This window comes from Puccinia triticina, chromosome 5A (assembly GCF_026914185.1).
Source record: "Puccinia triticina chromosome 5A, complete sequence".
Classification (NCBI taxonomy): Eukaryota; Fungi; Basidiomycota; class Pucciniomycetes; order Pucciniales; family Pucciniaceae; genus Puccinia; species Puccinia triticina.
Window position 1 is genome coordinate 3,544,053 of NC_070562.1, and position 14,096 is coordinate 3,558,148.

At 46.4% G+C, this 14,096-nt stretch overlaps 2 protein-coding genes across 2 annotated transcripts; one reads left to right on the forward strand and one right to left on the reverse strand.

Annotated features, from left to right (window-relative positions):
- Positions 1–3,887: 3,887 nt before the first annotated feature.
- On the reverse strand, positions 3,888–8,240 carry PtA15_5A437 (uncharacterized protein; the record flags this gene model as incomplete). Its single annotated transcript, XM_053169198.1, has 6 exons — positions 3,888–6,335; positions 6,407–6,493; positions 6,596–6,637; positions 6,727–6,795; positions 6,898–7,665; positions 7,746–8,240. 6 exons carry the CDS (start codon positions 8,238–8,240, stop codon positions 3,888–3,890), a joined length of 3,909 nt encoding a protein of 1,302 aa, XP_053020419.1.
- A 2,578-nt stretch (positions 8,241–10,818) lies between these two features.
- PtA15_5A438 (uncharacterized protein) lies at positions 10,819–13,180 on the forward strand (the record flags this gene model as incomplete). The annotated part of the gene is made up of 8 exons (XM_053169199.1): positions 10,819–10,828; positions 10,921–11,055; positions 11,188–11,435; positions 11,524–11,974; positions 12,048–12,135; positions 12,222–12,477; positions 12,554–12,893; positions 12,978–13,180. 8 exons carry the CDS (start codon positions 10,819–10,821, stop codon positions 13,178–13,180), a joined length of 1,731 nt encoding a protein of 576 aa, XP_053020420.1.
- Between the last annotated feature and the right edge of the window lie 916 nt (positions 13,181–14,096).

Consider the following 14,096-nt stretch of genomic DNA (forward strand, 5'->3'; position numbering starts at 1 on the left):
AGGATTCCGCCACGCGCAAAGCACACTGATTGATCTTGATGCCGCGCGTGTAGATCTTGAAGTTTTTTATTGAAGCTTGAAGTCTGACTGAAAATCATGTGCGCCCGCGGCGCCACAAGTATGATCACCACAACGTTCTGAATCCACCTTTTCCAATTTGCTTTCCCAATACCTAGGTCAGCAATCTTCCCACCGCTTAAGGATCTCCTCCTTGAGCTTGGTCCAATCCTTTGTCTTGAACCCCTTCATTTCCTCAACTTCCTGCAAGTCTTCACCCTCCGCAAAGAAGTTGACCACCTAATCTGCTTTATCCGCATCAGTCAGGCCTTCCTGGAGTGCTGCTCTTTCAAACCGGTCAATACAGTGCTCCACTTCCGCCTCTGAGAGCTTGAGGTGCGGATAATCCCTTGGCCGTATCTTTGCACCGCTTGGCGCAGGAGCCTCAGGTTGTTGTCCACCTGTTACTTTGTCCATGATCTCGTCTTTGCAGGTCTCTTCTGGAAGAACTCCGTAAGTTCTGCTCAATGTTCCTACTTCTGGTTCTGATCTTCCGGTTGGCACCCCTGATTGGTTGTTAAGGGTGCTACGCTGATATAGTTGTTACCTCCTTTCTACAATGGACTGGTTAGGAGAAAACTTACTCTGCACTGACAAAAAGGATAATTGCCCTAGCAAGTCTCTTGGTCTCCCGGCTGCCCCTAACCACAATTGTGTTTTGGCAGACACTGAGGAAGAACCTTCTCCGCTTTCCGCAGTTACTGTGTCTCCGCTATCCAACAAACTGCCTGATACAATTTGAGCTTCTTTGCTGCCTTCCAAAGGGTTCATTCACCAGTTCCGCAAGTATGTAGTTCCCAAGTATCCGATATAAAGGATGGTCAGTGGGTGGAAATGACCACTAGCCGCCTTCTTCAAGAAAGAATATATGTGTCCAGGCTGAGTGATTATTGGTGTCTTGGCTCTGCAACGCTACTATCCGCTAGCCTTCAGCGCTCCTCTTTGAGCCTGATCTATAGTGTAATAATCTGCAAGTGAATAAAGCTCCGCACTCCACAATTAATCCCGTAAGTAAAGACAACGGTGGGTAGTTACGTTACGTTGCGTTATCCGCGCTATTTGCGTAACGTAACTAACTCTGTTATCCACCGCGCCCCGTTACGTTACGAGTAACGGGCCTTTTAAGCGCCATATGGTTAGTGTAACGGGTCTTTTTCCAACGCCTTTACGCTACGTTATTGCTTGGATAACGCGATAACGAGCCCTCAAGGGCTGTTTTGGCGCTGAAATCAGCTCATTATCAACGGTGGGTAGTTACATTGCCAATAACGGTAACGTAACGGTAACGTAACAATTTTTCAGCCGTTATCGTTACCGTTATTCGTAACGGCAGTGCGTTACGGTACCGCTGGAACGTGACAGAAAAATATTGGTGTTCGTTACGTTACTGGCGCCTGCGGAGCGCCATATAACGCCCGATAACGGCCAATTTTGGACCGTTACGCGTTATCTGGTGGATAACGCGCAGTAACGACCTCAAAAAAACAGCCCGTTACGTTACGCGCAAGGCATGCAAAGACCCCGTTACAAATAACGTAACGGGCAGCTGCGGGTAACGAGGGTAGTTACGTTACCCAAATTACGTGAATAACGTAACGTAACGTAACTACCCATTGCTGTCATTATCTGGCGCGCCGCGGGCCCCAATAACGTAATGAGCAGAAAAAAATGGTGCGAGCAGTGGCGCAATAACGTAGCAAACCACCGTTACGAGTAACTGTAACAATAACGGCTCAAAAACCATTAGGTTACTGTTACGTTACCGTTATTGGTAATGTAACAACCCACCGCTGGTAAAGATAAGGTCACGTAAAACTCTTCTAATACTCTTGTACATCTGTAAGTGTAAGTAAAATAATGAGTGGTCCGTCAGATGATGGAAAACTTCCTTCCCTACATACAATTCGCCTTTCCCACCCAATCAGGCAGATCCAACACCTTCCCGCACTAGTCCGTCAGCTCCGCCCGCTTTCCCGCACGTCACCATCCCAGACTCCACTCCTCTTCAACACCCTCTTTTTAGCCCCCGTCAGTCAGTCTCTCCCCACCGCCTCCGCCCCAGTTCCACCCGCTTGTGGAACCCGCTTTGGCTGCCTTAGCTCACCTGCTGACGCGCTGCTGCTACCAGTCCGCTGCAGTCCAGCCCTGTCTTCCCGCTCTGGTCTGCTCATCTGATTTGCAATCTGAAATCCGCAATCCATGATCTGTGCATTCCAGCCGCGCATGACTTTCCGTGCTTTCTGACATCATACTCAGTGCTTATGTCACCAGAATACACTCTGTGCATTCCCGCCCGTGCTATCTCCGGGTGGACATTCTACCATGCCTGCCTATATAAATCACCACAATGTATAATTATTTCCTCAGTTAAAATTAAAAATACATTCATGTACTTATAAACTGGGGAGCTTGTTTGAGGCTTGGAAAGCAAAAGTTACCAATGTATCCAAGGAGTGTTTCATTTTCATTTGTGGTGCATACAAGTGGTATTACATGAGTGTTCGAAAATGGCAATGTGCACACATTGCCTCCTTTTTTGGGGCGGTGTGAGTTATTGGTATTTTTCTGCCTGAGAGCTTCAGCAAATTTGTGGCTTTTGGCTAACTTTTTGGATCAAAGTGAAATTACATAGCGCACACTCTTTGTGAGTCAGCAAGGTGAAGTGCAGAGGATAGCTGAGCATTTCAGCTTCAATGTACTCCACAAATGATAGAAGGTACCCCAGAGGAGAAGTCTTGCCCTTGCCCAGTAGTTGAGGTGGTTAGAGGATAGAATCCATATGGAACTTGGTGGAATTTAAATACACAGTTCTGGCCAAACACCCAAAAATGAGAAACTTTGGAAGTGGAAAGGGAGGACAGTATGAGGAGTTATAATGTCCTGATTGGCACCAAAAGGAAGAGAAATTTTACGTCTTTAATCTGGTACCACAGGCGTGAAGTACTTGTCAGGGGAAGACACCGGAAAGGGGGGCAGGAAAAAACTCCCACCAAAAGGGTAAAGGCCCTCACTCCAAAATTTTGTGATTGCCTGCAAGTCCCTCCTTTGGACTCGAGGTCGTGCTTTGCGCAGCGCTGCGCTACAGCCGCTACGCTACGCTACGTTGCGCTAAGGCGCTTTTAGCGGAAAAAAGGCACTTTTTGCCGCGAAAAACGCTTTAGCGCAGCATAGCGCGCGCTCTTTTGCGCCTTGTGTGCTTAGCGTTAGCGCAATTGCGCGCATCTGCGCTAACGCTACGCTAAAAGCTAAAATAGCTTTGCATCCTTTGCGCGTAGCGTTAGCGCAGATGCGCGCAACTGCGCTAACACTACGCTAAAAAATAGCGCATTTGCGCTGCGCTACGCTACGCTAACAGCTATGTTAGCATAGCTGCCCCACTGTTGTTTGGAGGTCACGCTTTGCGCCAGAACAGGCTACCAGGGCCCTCCAAAGCAAGGGACTTGTGATAAGTCAGGTATTCTAAGGGGTGGGTGAATTTCACATGGTACATTTTTATAGTGACACAAGAATGTAAGCCCCCCACATGTAAAAATCGTTAATCCTTGATTAATGCAATGCAGCACCCTTCAACTTAGGTTGGTTGTTTCTTACTCAAGACAACATTGCTGCCATGTTTAGTGCACCTCTCACTCTGAGAGATCTGCAAAGTCTAGCTACATGGGGGCTCATTCAAGGAAACCAAGGCAACAATTTCTATTAGAATTAAGGAAACCAGAGATGCAATGAAAGTGAGAGGAAATAGCTGGGAAATCAGAATTAAACCCAGAGTGATGAATGGAATCTATTGTGGATGTGGAAGAATGCCAGAGAATGTTTGCACACATGCTGACTCAGAAACCCATGCGAAAACTTTCCAGCATCACGATTATTAAGAAAATCATCATCGCAACAGAAAGTAGTGTTTTAATTTTCTTCATCCCATCGCACTGCAATGCAGCCCAACGAAGTGCTATCGTCTCTCCCCATGAATACACATTCTTGCTTGGATTGTATTGGTGGGTAAAGAGACTCCTATACCAAATTGAAACAGCACTCTGCGGATATCCCCAATAGCTCGGTCTGACGGATAGAGGGCATTGACCATCGCCATAGTCAAGTCCAAGGTCACGCCAGATTGGTAGGAAGCCCTTGTAGGATGGATTCTCTGATTGATCGCAACTTTTGATATGTAGCTGGCTGATTACCCGCAGACGATCCTGATATAAGCCCCCACATTCATTGTGCAGCCAGGCACGCTCGGGTGATTCGATCCAAGGTTCATGGACATCGAAGACTCTCAGAAGGTCATCAATAACTGTTCCAGCAAGGTCTGAGTTTTCGTATTTTTTTGGGAGGTTATTGAAGCCGAATAGAAGTGCATCTCCCACCATCAACACTGTAAGCAAGTCTACTCCGTACTTTTTCTTGGCATCTGCGAGATGGAATCGATTGTACCAACGATTGCCACTGTGGGTTCGTTTCCTCAGATATTGGTCGAGGAGCAACCTTCTTTCCGTTTCTTCTTTCCCGTATACTTCTTCCATCAATTCCTTTACGGTGTATTTGGAATCCCCGACAGGGCCATCCATCTTGCAAAGACCTGCCGTCCATGGAGAAAAACATGGAATATTAACAGTTGATGTAGCAACTGTTGAAATCCCCAACCTGTGCTCAAAGACGTCCGAGTGGCATGTTTTCATGCCACCCAGGCCCAAAAGCTTGCTCTTCCAGAACTTCCAGTTTCGTGCGTGAGTCTCCTCTTGTAAACAAACCAATAATGCAGCAAATCGTCTGTTACTTTCCGCGTGGCCCAGCATCTTTTGAAAATAAGCTTCGAATAGTTTGATGTTGAACTTCTTATAACGGTGATTCAATCTTAATCTGTCATACAATATATTCACGTGGTAGTCTGGTGAAATGCCACAATGAGGTGTTTTGCAATGCAAGTTCAATATCAGAGCCAGCCGAGCCATCAAGCTGATTTCTAGCTTCTTGTCCCAATCCGAAACTGTGCCTTCTCCCCACAATCTGTCGAACTTTGTGCGGGCTGAGTCTGAAAACTGGTACAAGCGGAGGGGCCTGTACGCTGCTAGATCTTTATGCCTGATTGAGTCGTTTAACACATCAAAGACCTTGGAAATTTTATTTGTGAACACGTAGTCTTCAATTTTTATGGGCGCCAGCATTGAGGTCGCGGGTATTGTTTGGAGATTCTGCTCATTGAAATGTGCTTTGTACTCTTGAAATGATTTTTCAAGATGCCTGTCCTGCGAAGCATAATCCGTTTCAAAGTGGAGCGGAACAGACAGAATCGGCTTTTTTAGATGGGGATATTTTATTTTATGATCGACTAGCTTGAGGATCCATTTTTCCTCTTCAATAACTTCTGGCGTTTGCCGAAAATTGCGGGGGCGAGAAGACGTGGCACTGAGATGAGATACATTCTCGGAACTTTGCCCTTGATTCAAAGTGCTTCTACCTTGAATTGATTCGTCGGAGCCAACAATTAATTTGTCTGAAAGCTTATTGGCGGTGACTGGATCAGCAGTTTCGAGACTAGCAGCCATCTCTTGAGCTTGCAGGTGCTTCTTCGAATTCTCGTCCGTCGCTGGCAGGCTTCGGTTGACCGTATCCTTGGGTGACAGCATTGCCTCTAGTCCGTTTTGATTGCCTCCGGAGCTGTCTCCCTGGTAATTTCGTTCGCCAAGCTTCGTGCTTTCATCGCTTGACGCAGTCTTTGGCGTCTCATTTTCATCGACTGGAAATTTTTCATTCTGCGGTATATCCTGAACTATACGCCCCCCCGTCGCAGGTTCGGCCTTTTGGGTGCGTCGTTTTTTCTTTGCGTCCATTTGGGTGGCTTCCCAGTCTTTTTTCTTCTTCTCGCGTTCTTTTCGCGCCTTTTCGAGATCCGCTGCTTCCGATGCTGTAGGTTCAGCCTTACCGCGCTTTGTGTCACTTCCTTTCTTTTTTGTGTTGTCTCTCTTGTATGATACGGATTCTCTTTGCAGTGTTTGTTGAATGATTTGCTTGATGTCTGGAGCCGGGAGGAAAGGTTCAACCGGCGTTTTTTCTCTTCGCAACTCATCAGGTTTGACTTCGAGTGCTTTACTCAGCTGTTGCTCCTCGCTTCGTTGGTTGGACTTTTGGAGGTCTACTTTTCCATTTTTTGCGCTGGCGTGTAGGAAATCTCCAAGTGTTGGTCGAAGACGATTCTCGCCTACTTCAGCAAGGGATTCTGATTCATCGGAGGCTCCAGGCTCTATCGAATTGCCTGCTCTGACCTGTTCTTGGCTGAGCTATTTAGTTTTCAAGCAGTTAGTTGCCCACTTCAACCAGAAATATATGATTGTTTTAATTGGTTTCATACCATGACAATCGGACTCACTCTCTGGGATTGATCATCAGAAAAGAGTTTGGAAATTTTCGGTGTCTCATCTTTCCTTTGGCAGTCAATCTGTATCAGAAGTTGACCGCATAATTTGTGAAGAGTGTAGAATTAGTTTCCGGCGGGCAGATTTGTGAGAGTAAATGCTTAAGCTATTGAATCGGAACCTACAGACGGGAATATAGTGCCCACTTTGGCCTGTTCTTGGCTGAGCTATTTAGTTTTCAAGCAGTTAGTTGTCCAATTCAACCAGAAATATATGATTTTTTCAATTGGATTCATGTCGTGGTAATCGGACTCACTCTCTGGGATTGATCATCAGAAATAAGTTTGGAAATTTTTGGTGTCTCATCTTTCCATTGGGAGTCCGTCTGTATCAGAATTTGAACGCATGATTGTTGAAGAGTGTAGAATTAGTTTCCGGCGGGCAAACTTGTGAGGGCAGATGCTTCAGCTATTGAATCGTAACCTACAGACGGGAATATACTAGTTTGTCGAATTGATGTCACTGGTTTACTAGTCTGGCATCGCGAGTGGCCTATGTTTCTATCATTGTTTATTTCTTTTCCCTTCTGATGCCGCCGCATATTCTCCAAATGCCCAGCTGCAGCATTATGCTTTTGATGCATATTTCCGGAGCTGATTGGCCCACTATTAGAATTATCCAATGAATGAGTTCGCAAGTTTTGATGATCACGAGTTTCCATCTTCCCAGAATTGTGCGTTAATTTGTCGGTCGGAAAGCTGGGGGGATTTCCAACATTCATAGGGTTGCGGTTATTAGGATTGAAAGAACTGGGCTTCAAGTCACCCCGAATATCAGCATGGCCTGGCCTAAACGTTGCACGACCATGCTGTCCAGGCACGAAATCCGCCTGTAACCCGTAGGCGGTGAACTTCGGAGATGATCCGTCGCCAATTGCAAAGGGATGCGCCTGTGATTGCTGGAATCCTGGTGGCGGAGGCAAATGAGAGCCTCTATGATTAGCAGCCTTCTGGAGCCCAGAAAGTGCAATCATGTTGGTGTGACTGGCGAGGGAAGAGTGATCTGAACGCAAGTTATTTTCCCTAATTATTTGGGTTTTTGCAGGAACATGACCAATTGAAGCAAACGTATTTGAATCACTGTTAATGTTAGCTTGAAGCCCTTGCGAACTGGGAGATGGATTGACACTGCGCTCTGTGTTGGACCGACGTGAGGTTGTTGGGAATAACTGGTAGCCATTGTTATTTGCAGCGATCTATTGCGGAGCGCTCGGAGTGTCAGCAGTGCCAAATGTGATTTTGGAGTTCGAATGGTGGTCACTATTTCCAAGCTTACAGATTTGTCAAAGTTCTGTACCGCATTCGTAGCTGGCCGAGCAAGCCCGTATTGAGAGCCTAGTGGATCATACCGCTGGCCATGCCGATCAAGAGCGTCATGGCTATAATAAGGCATGTTGCGGATGTTGGTTACGCGACTAGATCCGATCTTTTGCGTCTCTCCGTTGTATGGTAGATGGCGGTAAGAATCCAAGGTAGCTGCTCGCGCATCGTATGCCATCTCAACGACCCGCGTTGGCTGGCTGTCCAAGTCCGAGTCCGGCGTGTCTGAGTCCAATGGCAATACTGACAGCACGAGATCGACAGTCTTTCCATCACAACCGGATTCGTCGATGTTGATTGGGCTGGTGTCGGCGGCGTGGGCTGACACTGAAGCGGCACCAATGTCCCCTGGGGGGGAATTTTTGATGGGCGGAGTTGCTTTGATTTGATTCGAGATAGTTAACAGTATACATATTGATGCTAGCTGCGAGAGAAACCCAGAGGGACGCATTTTGTTCAGTGATCTGAGGGAAAGAGGGACTCTCCAACGGCATATGGTTCCGTGCTGGTCATCGCACTTCCGCTGCCGGCCTCATCACGGGCAACAGCCCTCAGCTGTCCTCAGTCGAATGAAACTCGCCAATCTGTGCCAAGCACCCCAAGAATTGTCAAAACACTTCTTTGATTCCTGTAGATGTTTGATTGGTTAGGGCGGCTCGTGACGACAGCTCTTGTGACCCATGGATATTCTGATTATGATGGGTGCAATGGAAGACCCCTGTATTTAGAAAGCAAGTCGCAAGTATTCTAAGTCGGAAGTATTGTATAGCAAAACACTGGTACTCAGTTGTAGTCTCATGTTTGCAGACCCTTGGGACATGTTTGTGCCTGGTTTTCTCCCAAATGTGATACATATTTACCATCCGAACCACCACCCGGAATCCGAACTCTGTCAGTTTATGTTAGCCGATCGAGGTTAGCACGAACCAGACCACACAGCAACAACCCAAAGAACGGTCCCCCACAAACAGAAGAGAAGACGCATCCCTATCTGGTCATCAGCTCGAAAAAGTATTTAATACAAAAAAGTTAACACTCCATCTTCTCTGTCCCTCGATCACCACTGTCGCGCGACAATTCAGGGCGAAGATATGCGCCAGCATATGTAGGCGTCATACACAAAGAAGAGGGCGTGCCTGTGGACGAGTCCAGATTACTGTGTACCAGTATTCAGCCCCGACCATCCCGAAAAGTACCCGTCATCCAAAATCGCCCTCACCCACCGTCTCTTCCAAGCCATCCAACCCTCTCTTGGTCCTCCCTAGTCTCAACATCAAGAATCGGACGTTCGGGTGTCCGTCTTCTTGAAGTGCTGTAAGCTCCAGCATCATCAGTCATTCCCCGCCCTTCCTACCAAATAGCATGAATTAATCCCGATTTTTTCTGTTTCGTCTTCTGGCTGCTATCCCAGAGTCGGTCGAGTCAAATCGCATCATCCCTTCTCTGTATTTCGAAGGACGCTAGCTATCTCCCAGCTCACATCTTCGTCAAAGTTCTGTACCGCACTCGTAGCTGCCCGAGCAACCCCGCATTCAGAGTCTTGCGGATTATACCGCTGACCACGCCGATCAGGAGCGTGATGACTATCACATGGCATGGCAGGTATGTTGGTTACGTGACTAGATCCGATCTTTGGCGTCTCTCCGTTGTATGGTAGATGGCGGGAAGAATCCAAGGTTGCTGCTCGCGGATCATCTGTCGTCTCAACTCCCGGCGCTGGCCGCCGGTCCGAGTCCGAGTCCAGCAAGTCGGAGCCCAGTGATAAGATTTACAGCACGAGATCGATAGTTTTTTGATCACAACCGGATTTGTCGATGTTGTTTAGGAGCTGGCGTCGCGGGCTGAAGCTGCAATACCAATATCCACTGGCGAGTGATGAGGACTGCAACCAAATGATGATGGCCGGTGTGTATGAGATATACACTGCACATTTGAGCGGGAACAAATCAGCACAGACGGAGAACTTCAAGCCGGATGATAAGCCGATCATCCTCAAGTCTATTGCCAACGTACTCGCAAACAAGACACGGTAACCGGAGTCGTAAGAACCTCAGACAGATACTTTGCCAAGTTCGCGATCGGAGATCCTCACACACGAACGTGAACTCAAGTGGCCACATTCTCTTACCCATCACCCCCGGCCACTCTAAGAATAAGATTACTCTCTCCAGTTAAACAAACTTGATGCAGTATTTTTTTTTCGCAGTGACAGACAAGCTCCGGTGAATATATTGATTCATGGAACTCAATAAGCCTCTGTGGGGCATGAACCTGGAGCGTCCAGAGAGAGAGAGATCAGGAGAAGATACTCCTGTTACGCATGTTCGATCCATCAACCTGGGTTAGCCCTGGGAGCCCCAGAGGAAAGTGATCACAATCCCATCAAGCTCCAGTTTGAGCAGCTCACTTCGTCAGGCATATTGTTCTTATACCGCGTACCTTTCTTGCATTTTCCAAAATAACATATATAATAACATTGATTCATGCGTGGGAAAAAAGGAAACTGAGCATCTTCATTATACTTTCGGTACATATACTCGAGGTGCATGATTTTGAAGGCTTCCCTTGCTGCATATATTTTGCCTTCTGATCTGAGCATGGTTCTTCCCTGTTCTTCCCTGTTCTTCCATGTGAGCACAGCAAGTTAAATTGAAACACTGACAGATTTCTTCAATTCAAATCTCATTCTCGGAGATCATAAAACTTGGGACTCGCAAATAGCAGACTGCTTAGATAGCGCTTTATATCCTTTAAGGATTCCTTGAGGGTATATATTTTGCTTCTCTTCCGATTGAAAATCCGTAGCAAGTGACTGGAGTCACCCGACTGGCCAAGTTTTTAAGATGTGTTCAGTACATTTTGTGACCTCTTGCCTTCTCATTTGGTTCATGAGGGCCACCCTTGTCTCTTCTAGTTATCATCATCATCAAGAGAAGCGTCAGCTTGAGCTTCCAAGTCTTCCAGTTTTGGGATCCATATTCAAGAACAAAACATACGATTACGTTGTTGTTGGAGCCGGCACCGCAGGAATGACCATCGGTGAAAAAATTCAGTTCCGCGTCACGGGTAATCACCATGAGCTGAAGTATTCACTCGTTTGTTTCTTTTTTTGGGATGTCCCCTCTCACAAGCTGCTCGTCTGTCTGAAGATCCAAATGTCAATGTTGCAGTCGTTGAAGCCGGAATAGACTATGAGCTATCGCCAGTTAACAAGATATTGGTTGACACGCCAGGAGCCGATGGGATAGGATGTGGCAGCAGTCCGGGTGAGCGCAACAGCTTCTTACATCGATTGTTGATCTGCTAGTGAAAGCTTCGAGATGTGGTTCCAAGTGTTGTGAAAATACTAGCTAAATAAATGATGCATGATATATGGTCCTGGACATATAAATTTGTAGACGACGCCATAAACGATGCCATTGATTGGCGTTTCAAGACGACACCACAGTCAGGGGCTAACAATCGTACAATCCGCTACGCTCGAGGAAAAACAATTGGGGGAAGCTCAGCACGCAACATTATGATTTATCACCGAGCATCCAAAGGCTCAGTTGATCAATGGGCAACATTAACTGGAGATCCCGACTGGACCTTCGAAAACCGATTTGTGGATTATCAGAAAAGCGTGTCATTCACTGCTCCTAAGGTTAGTTAAGCTCTCATCAGTTGGAAAGAATTTTAAACCTTAGAACAACGCCGAAGTAGCATCTAATAAACCGCCATACTTTCTTCAGCATGATTTGCGCCAGGAGATACCAGCAGCTCAATACGATCGCCTAGCTTTCACGCAAGCAAACGGGCCGGTACAAATCTCATATCCGAACACGGCTCAACCCTTTTCGAAATACATGCAACTGAGTCTAAATGAGAAAGGAATCCCCACATCTCAGGACTTCAACGGAGGAACGTTGAAAGGAGTTCAATATGCGCCAGCCACGATTGACCCGAAAGATAGCCATCGGTCATCCTCGCGCGCCTTCTTTAGCGCTGCGCGGTCTCGGAGTAATCTAGTGGTTTATACCACGGCCCTAGTAAAAAGGATCATCTTCAACGAATCCACGCCGCCGCAAGCACAAGGGGTCGAATTTGTTTACACCTTGACCGGTCTATATGATAAGCTCATTGCCAAAAAGGAAGTAATTGTTTCAGCTGGTGCCTTCCAGTCTCCACAGCTTCTTATGGTCTGTAAGTAGTTCCCACAAGAATCGTACCTTAGCCGCAAATGGAAAATAATAACATCATCGGCCAATTCAATAAGCTGGAATCGGGCCAAAGGATCAGCTTACCTCTCACAATATTCCAATACGCGTTGAGAGCCCTAATGTTGGACGAGGATTGCAAGATCAGTTGAGTCTGGTGGAAGAGAAGTATTTGAGTGCACATCGATATATCTCGTTCTAATCTTCCTGCATACCTTGCCCGTATACTCTAGTATAATCTATGGGCCTACTTATCCGGTTCATTCCATTCAAACTTTGACTCGTCTCGCCGTCCATCCCACCTACGCCATCTCTCAATATTTAAATTTCACTATTCGACAACAAGGGCCAATGACGAACAACGCTGCAGATATGATTTCATTCGAAAGGTTCAATATCACCAAGTTAAACCTAGACGAAGCAAGCGCCCATTCACTCTCTGCCTACCCCAACGATTGGCCCCATGTTGAATATCTGAGTGCTCCCGGTGTGAGTAACTCACCATGAAAGTCTACATCATTACGAATATCTTCTTAATAAACATGTGAGATTCGTGATCTTCAAGCTCGTTGGCGATTTCTCGAACCTGTTCAAGCTGAATTTGGTAGCTGGTACGACTACCGGAAAAGAGTTTGTGGCTATATTAGTTGCATTGGTCGCCCCACAGTCTCGAGGGAGCATCAGGATCACTTCAAATGATATGTCCGTTCCCCCACTGATCGACCCAGGCTGGCTGAGTGACCCTGTGGATCAAAAGATAGCCATCGAAGCTTTCAAACGAACCCGGGAGTTTTTCTCAGCCCAAGCTATGCAGCCTATTCTTGACGGACAGGAGTATCTTCCAGGACCTTCAGTCAAGAGTGAAGAACAAATCCTTGATTGGATCAGGAACAACACAATGACAAGTATGTTGCTCCAACTCTTTGAACAGCCCAAAGTTATGTAGAGCATGAGCTTCCTGTACTAATTGTGCATGTGACCCTTTGTAGTGTGGCATGCGGCTTGTACTTGTTCGATGAGAACCCAGGACCAGGGTGGAGTGCTTGATTCTCATTTCCGGGTTTATGGCGCCAAGAACCTCCGTGTTGTGGATGCCTCGGCCTTTCCATCATTACCACCCGGTCATCCTCAGTCCACCGTATACATGATTGCTGAAAGAGCTGCAACCTTGATAAAACAAGAACAGGTCTGAAACATCTAAATCTGTTCCAGTGTACCAATTTTGCCTTCCCCCTACATTCAATTTCCACAGAAAGAATGATAAATATCACACTTGCGGGTAAATTTCAGATCTGTCTGGACTCTGAAAGCTAGAACCCACCTCAAAAAACACCAGAAATGTAGATCTGAGAGATAGCTCTGGGGGGAAGGCTAAACCTTACTGGCTGATGAAACTTAAAGTTGATTGAGATTGAGTTTTCACAGCGGTGGGCAGATACGTTCTCCAAATGGATAACTCTGAGGGTAACTTAACCTTTACAGTTACGTTATCTGCTAGTTACAGATATCTAATTTGGAGTTACAATATCTCCTGCAGAAAATGGGCTCCATTTTATCTAGTTACGTTCCCTGGTTATTTTGAACAAAATCAGTTACATTACTTTTTTCCCAGATTTGGGTAACTTTGGTGTAACTTTCTGGTAAAGGCCCTGATTTGTGGTTGTTTTTATCAATATGAGCGAGATGTTTGCTCAAGTTGACACTAAACAACCATATAAACTCAGTATGCTGCCAGGAAGCCAGATTAAAAGTTGTTCAGAGTGAGGGTTGAACCCACAGCTTCAAACATCACTAACCTCAGAGAGGCAAGCCTTAACCAATAACACTACAGGCAAACAGGTGACGTTTCAACACGCAGTGTCACCTGCGCAGTTACTGCGGCCACCAAAATTAGGTGACGCTGCGCGCGGGAGCAACAGCTGTCTGCCTGTAGTGTAAGCTAAAGACATGATACCAACTCGCTCTTTTTTTCAATAATCCCAACCCCCTTTACAAAAAGCCCCATATCAAAAAAGTTACGTTATCAAAAAAATAGAAAATCGGGTCAGCCTTAAGGCACTCCACTTTTTTACTAAGTGCACTCCTGAAGTGAGTTCATGAAGTGTGCA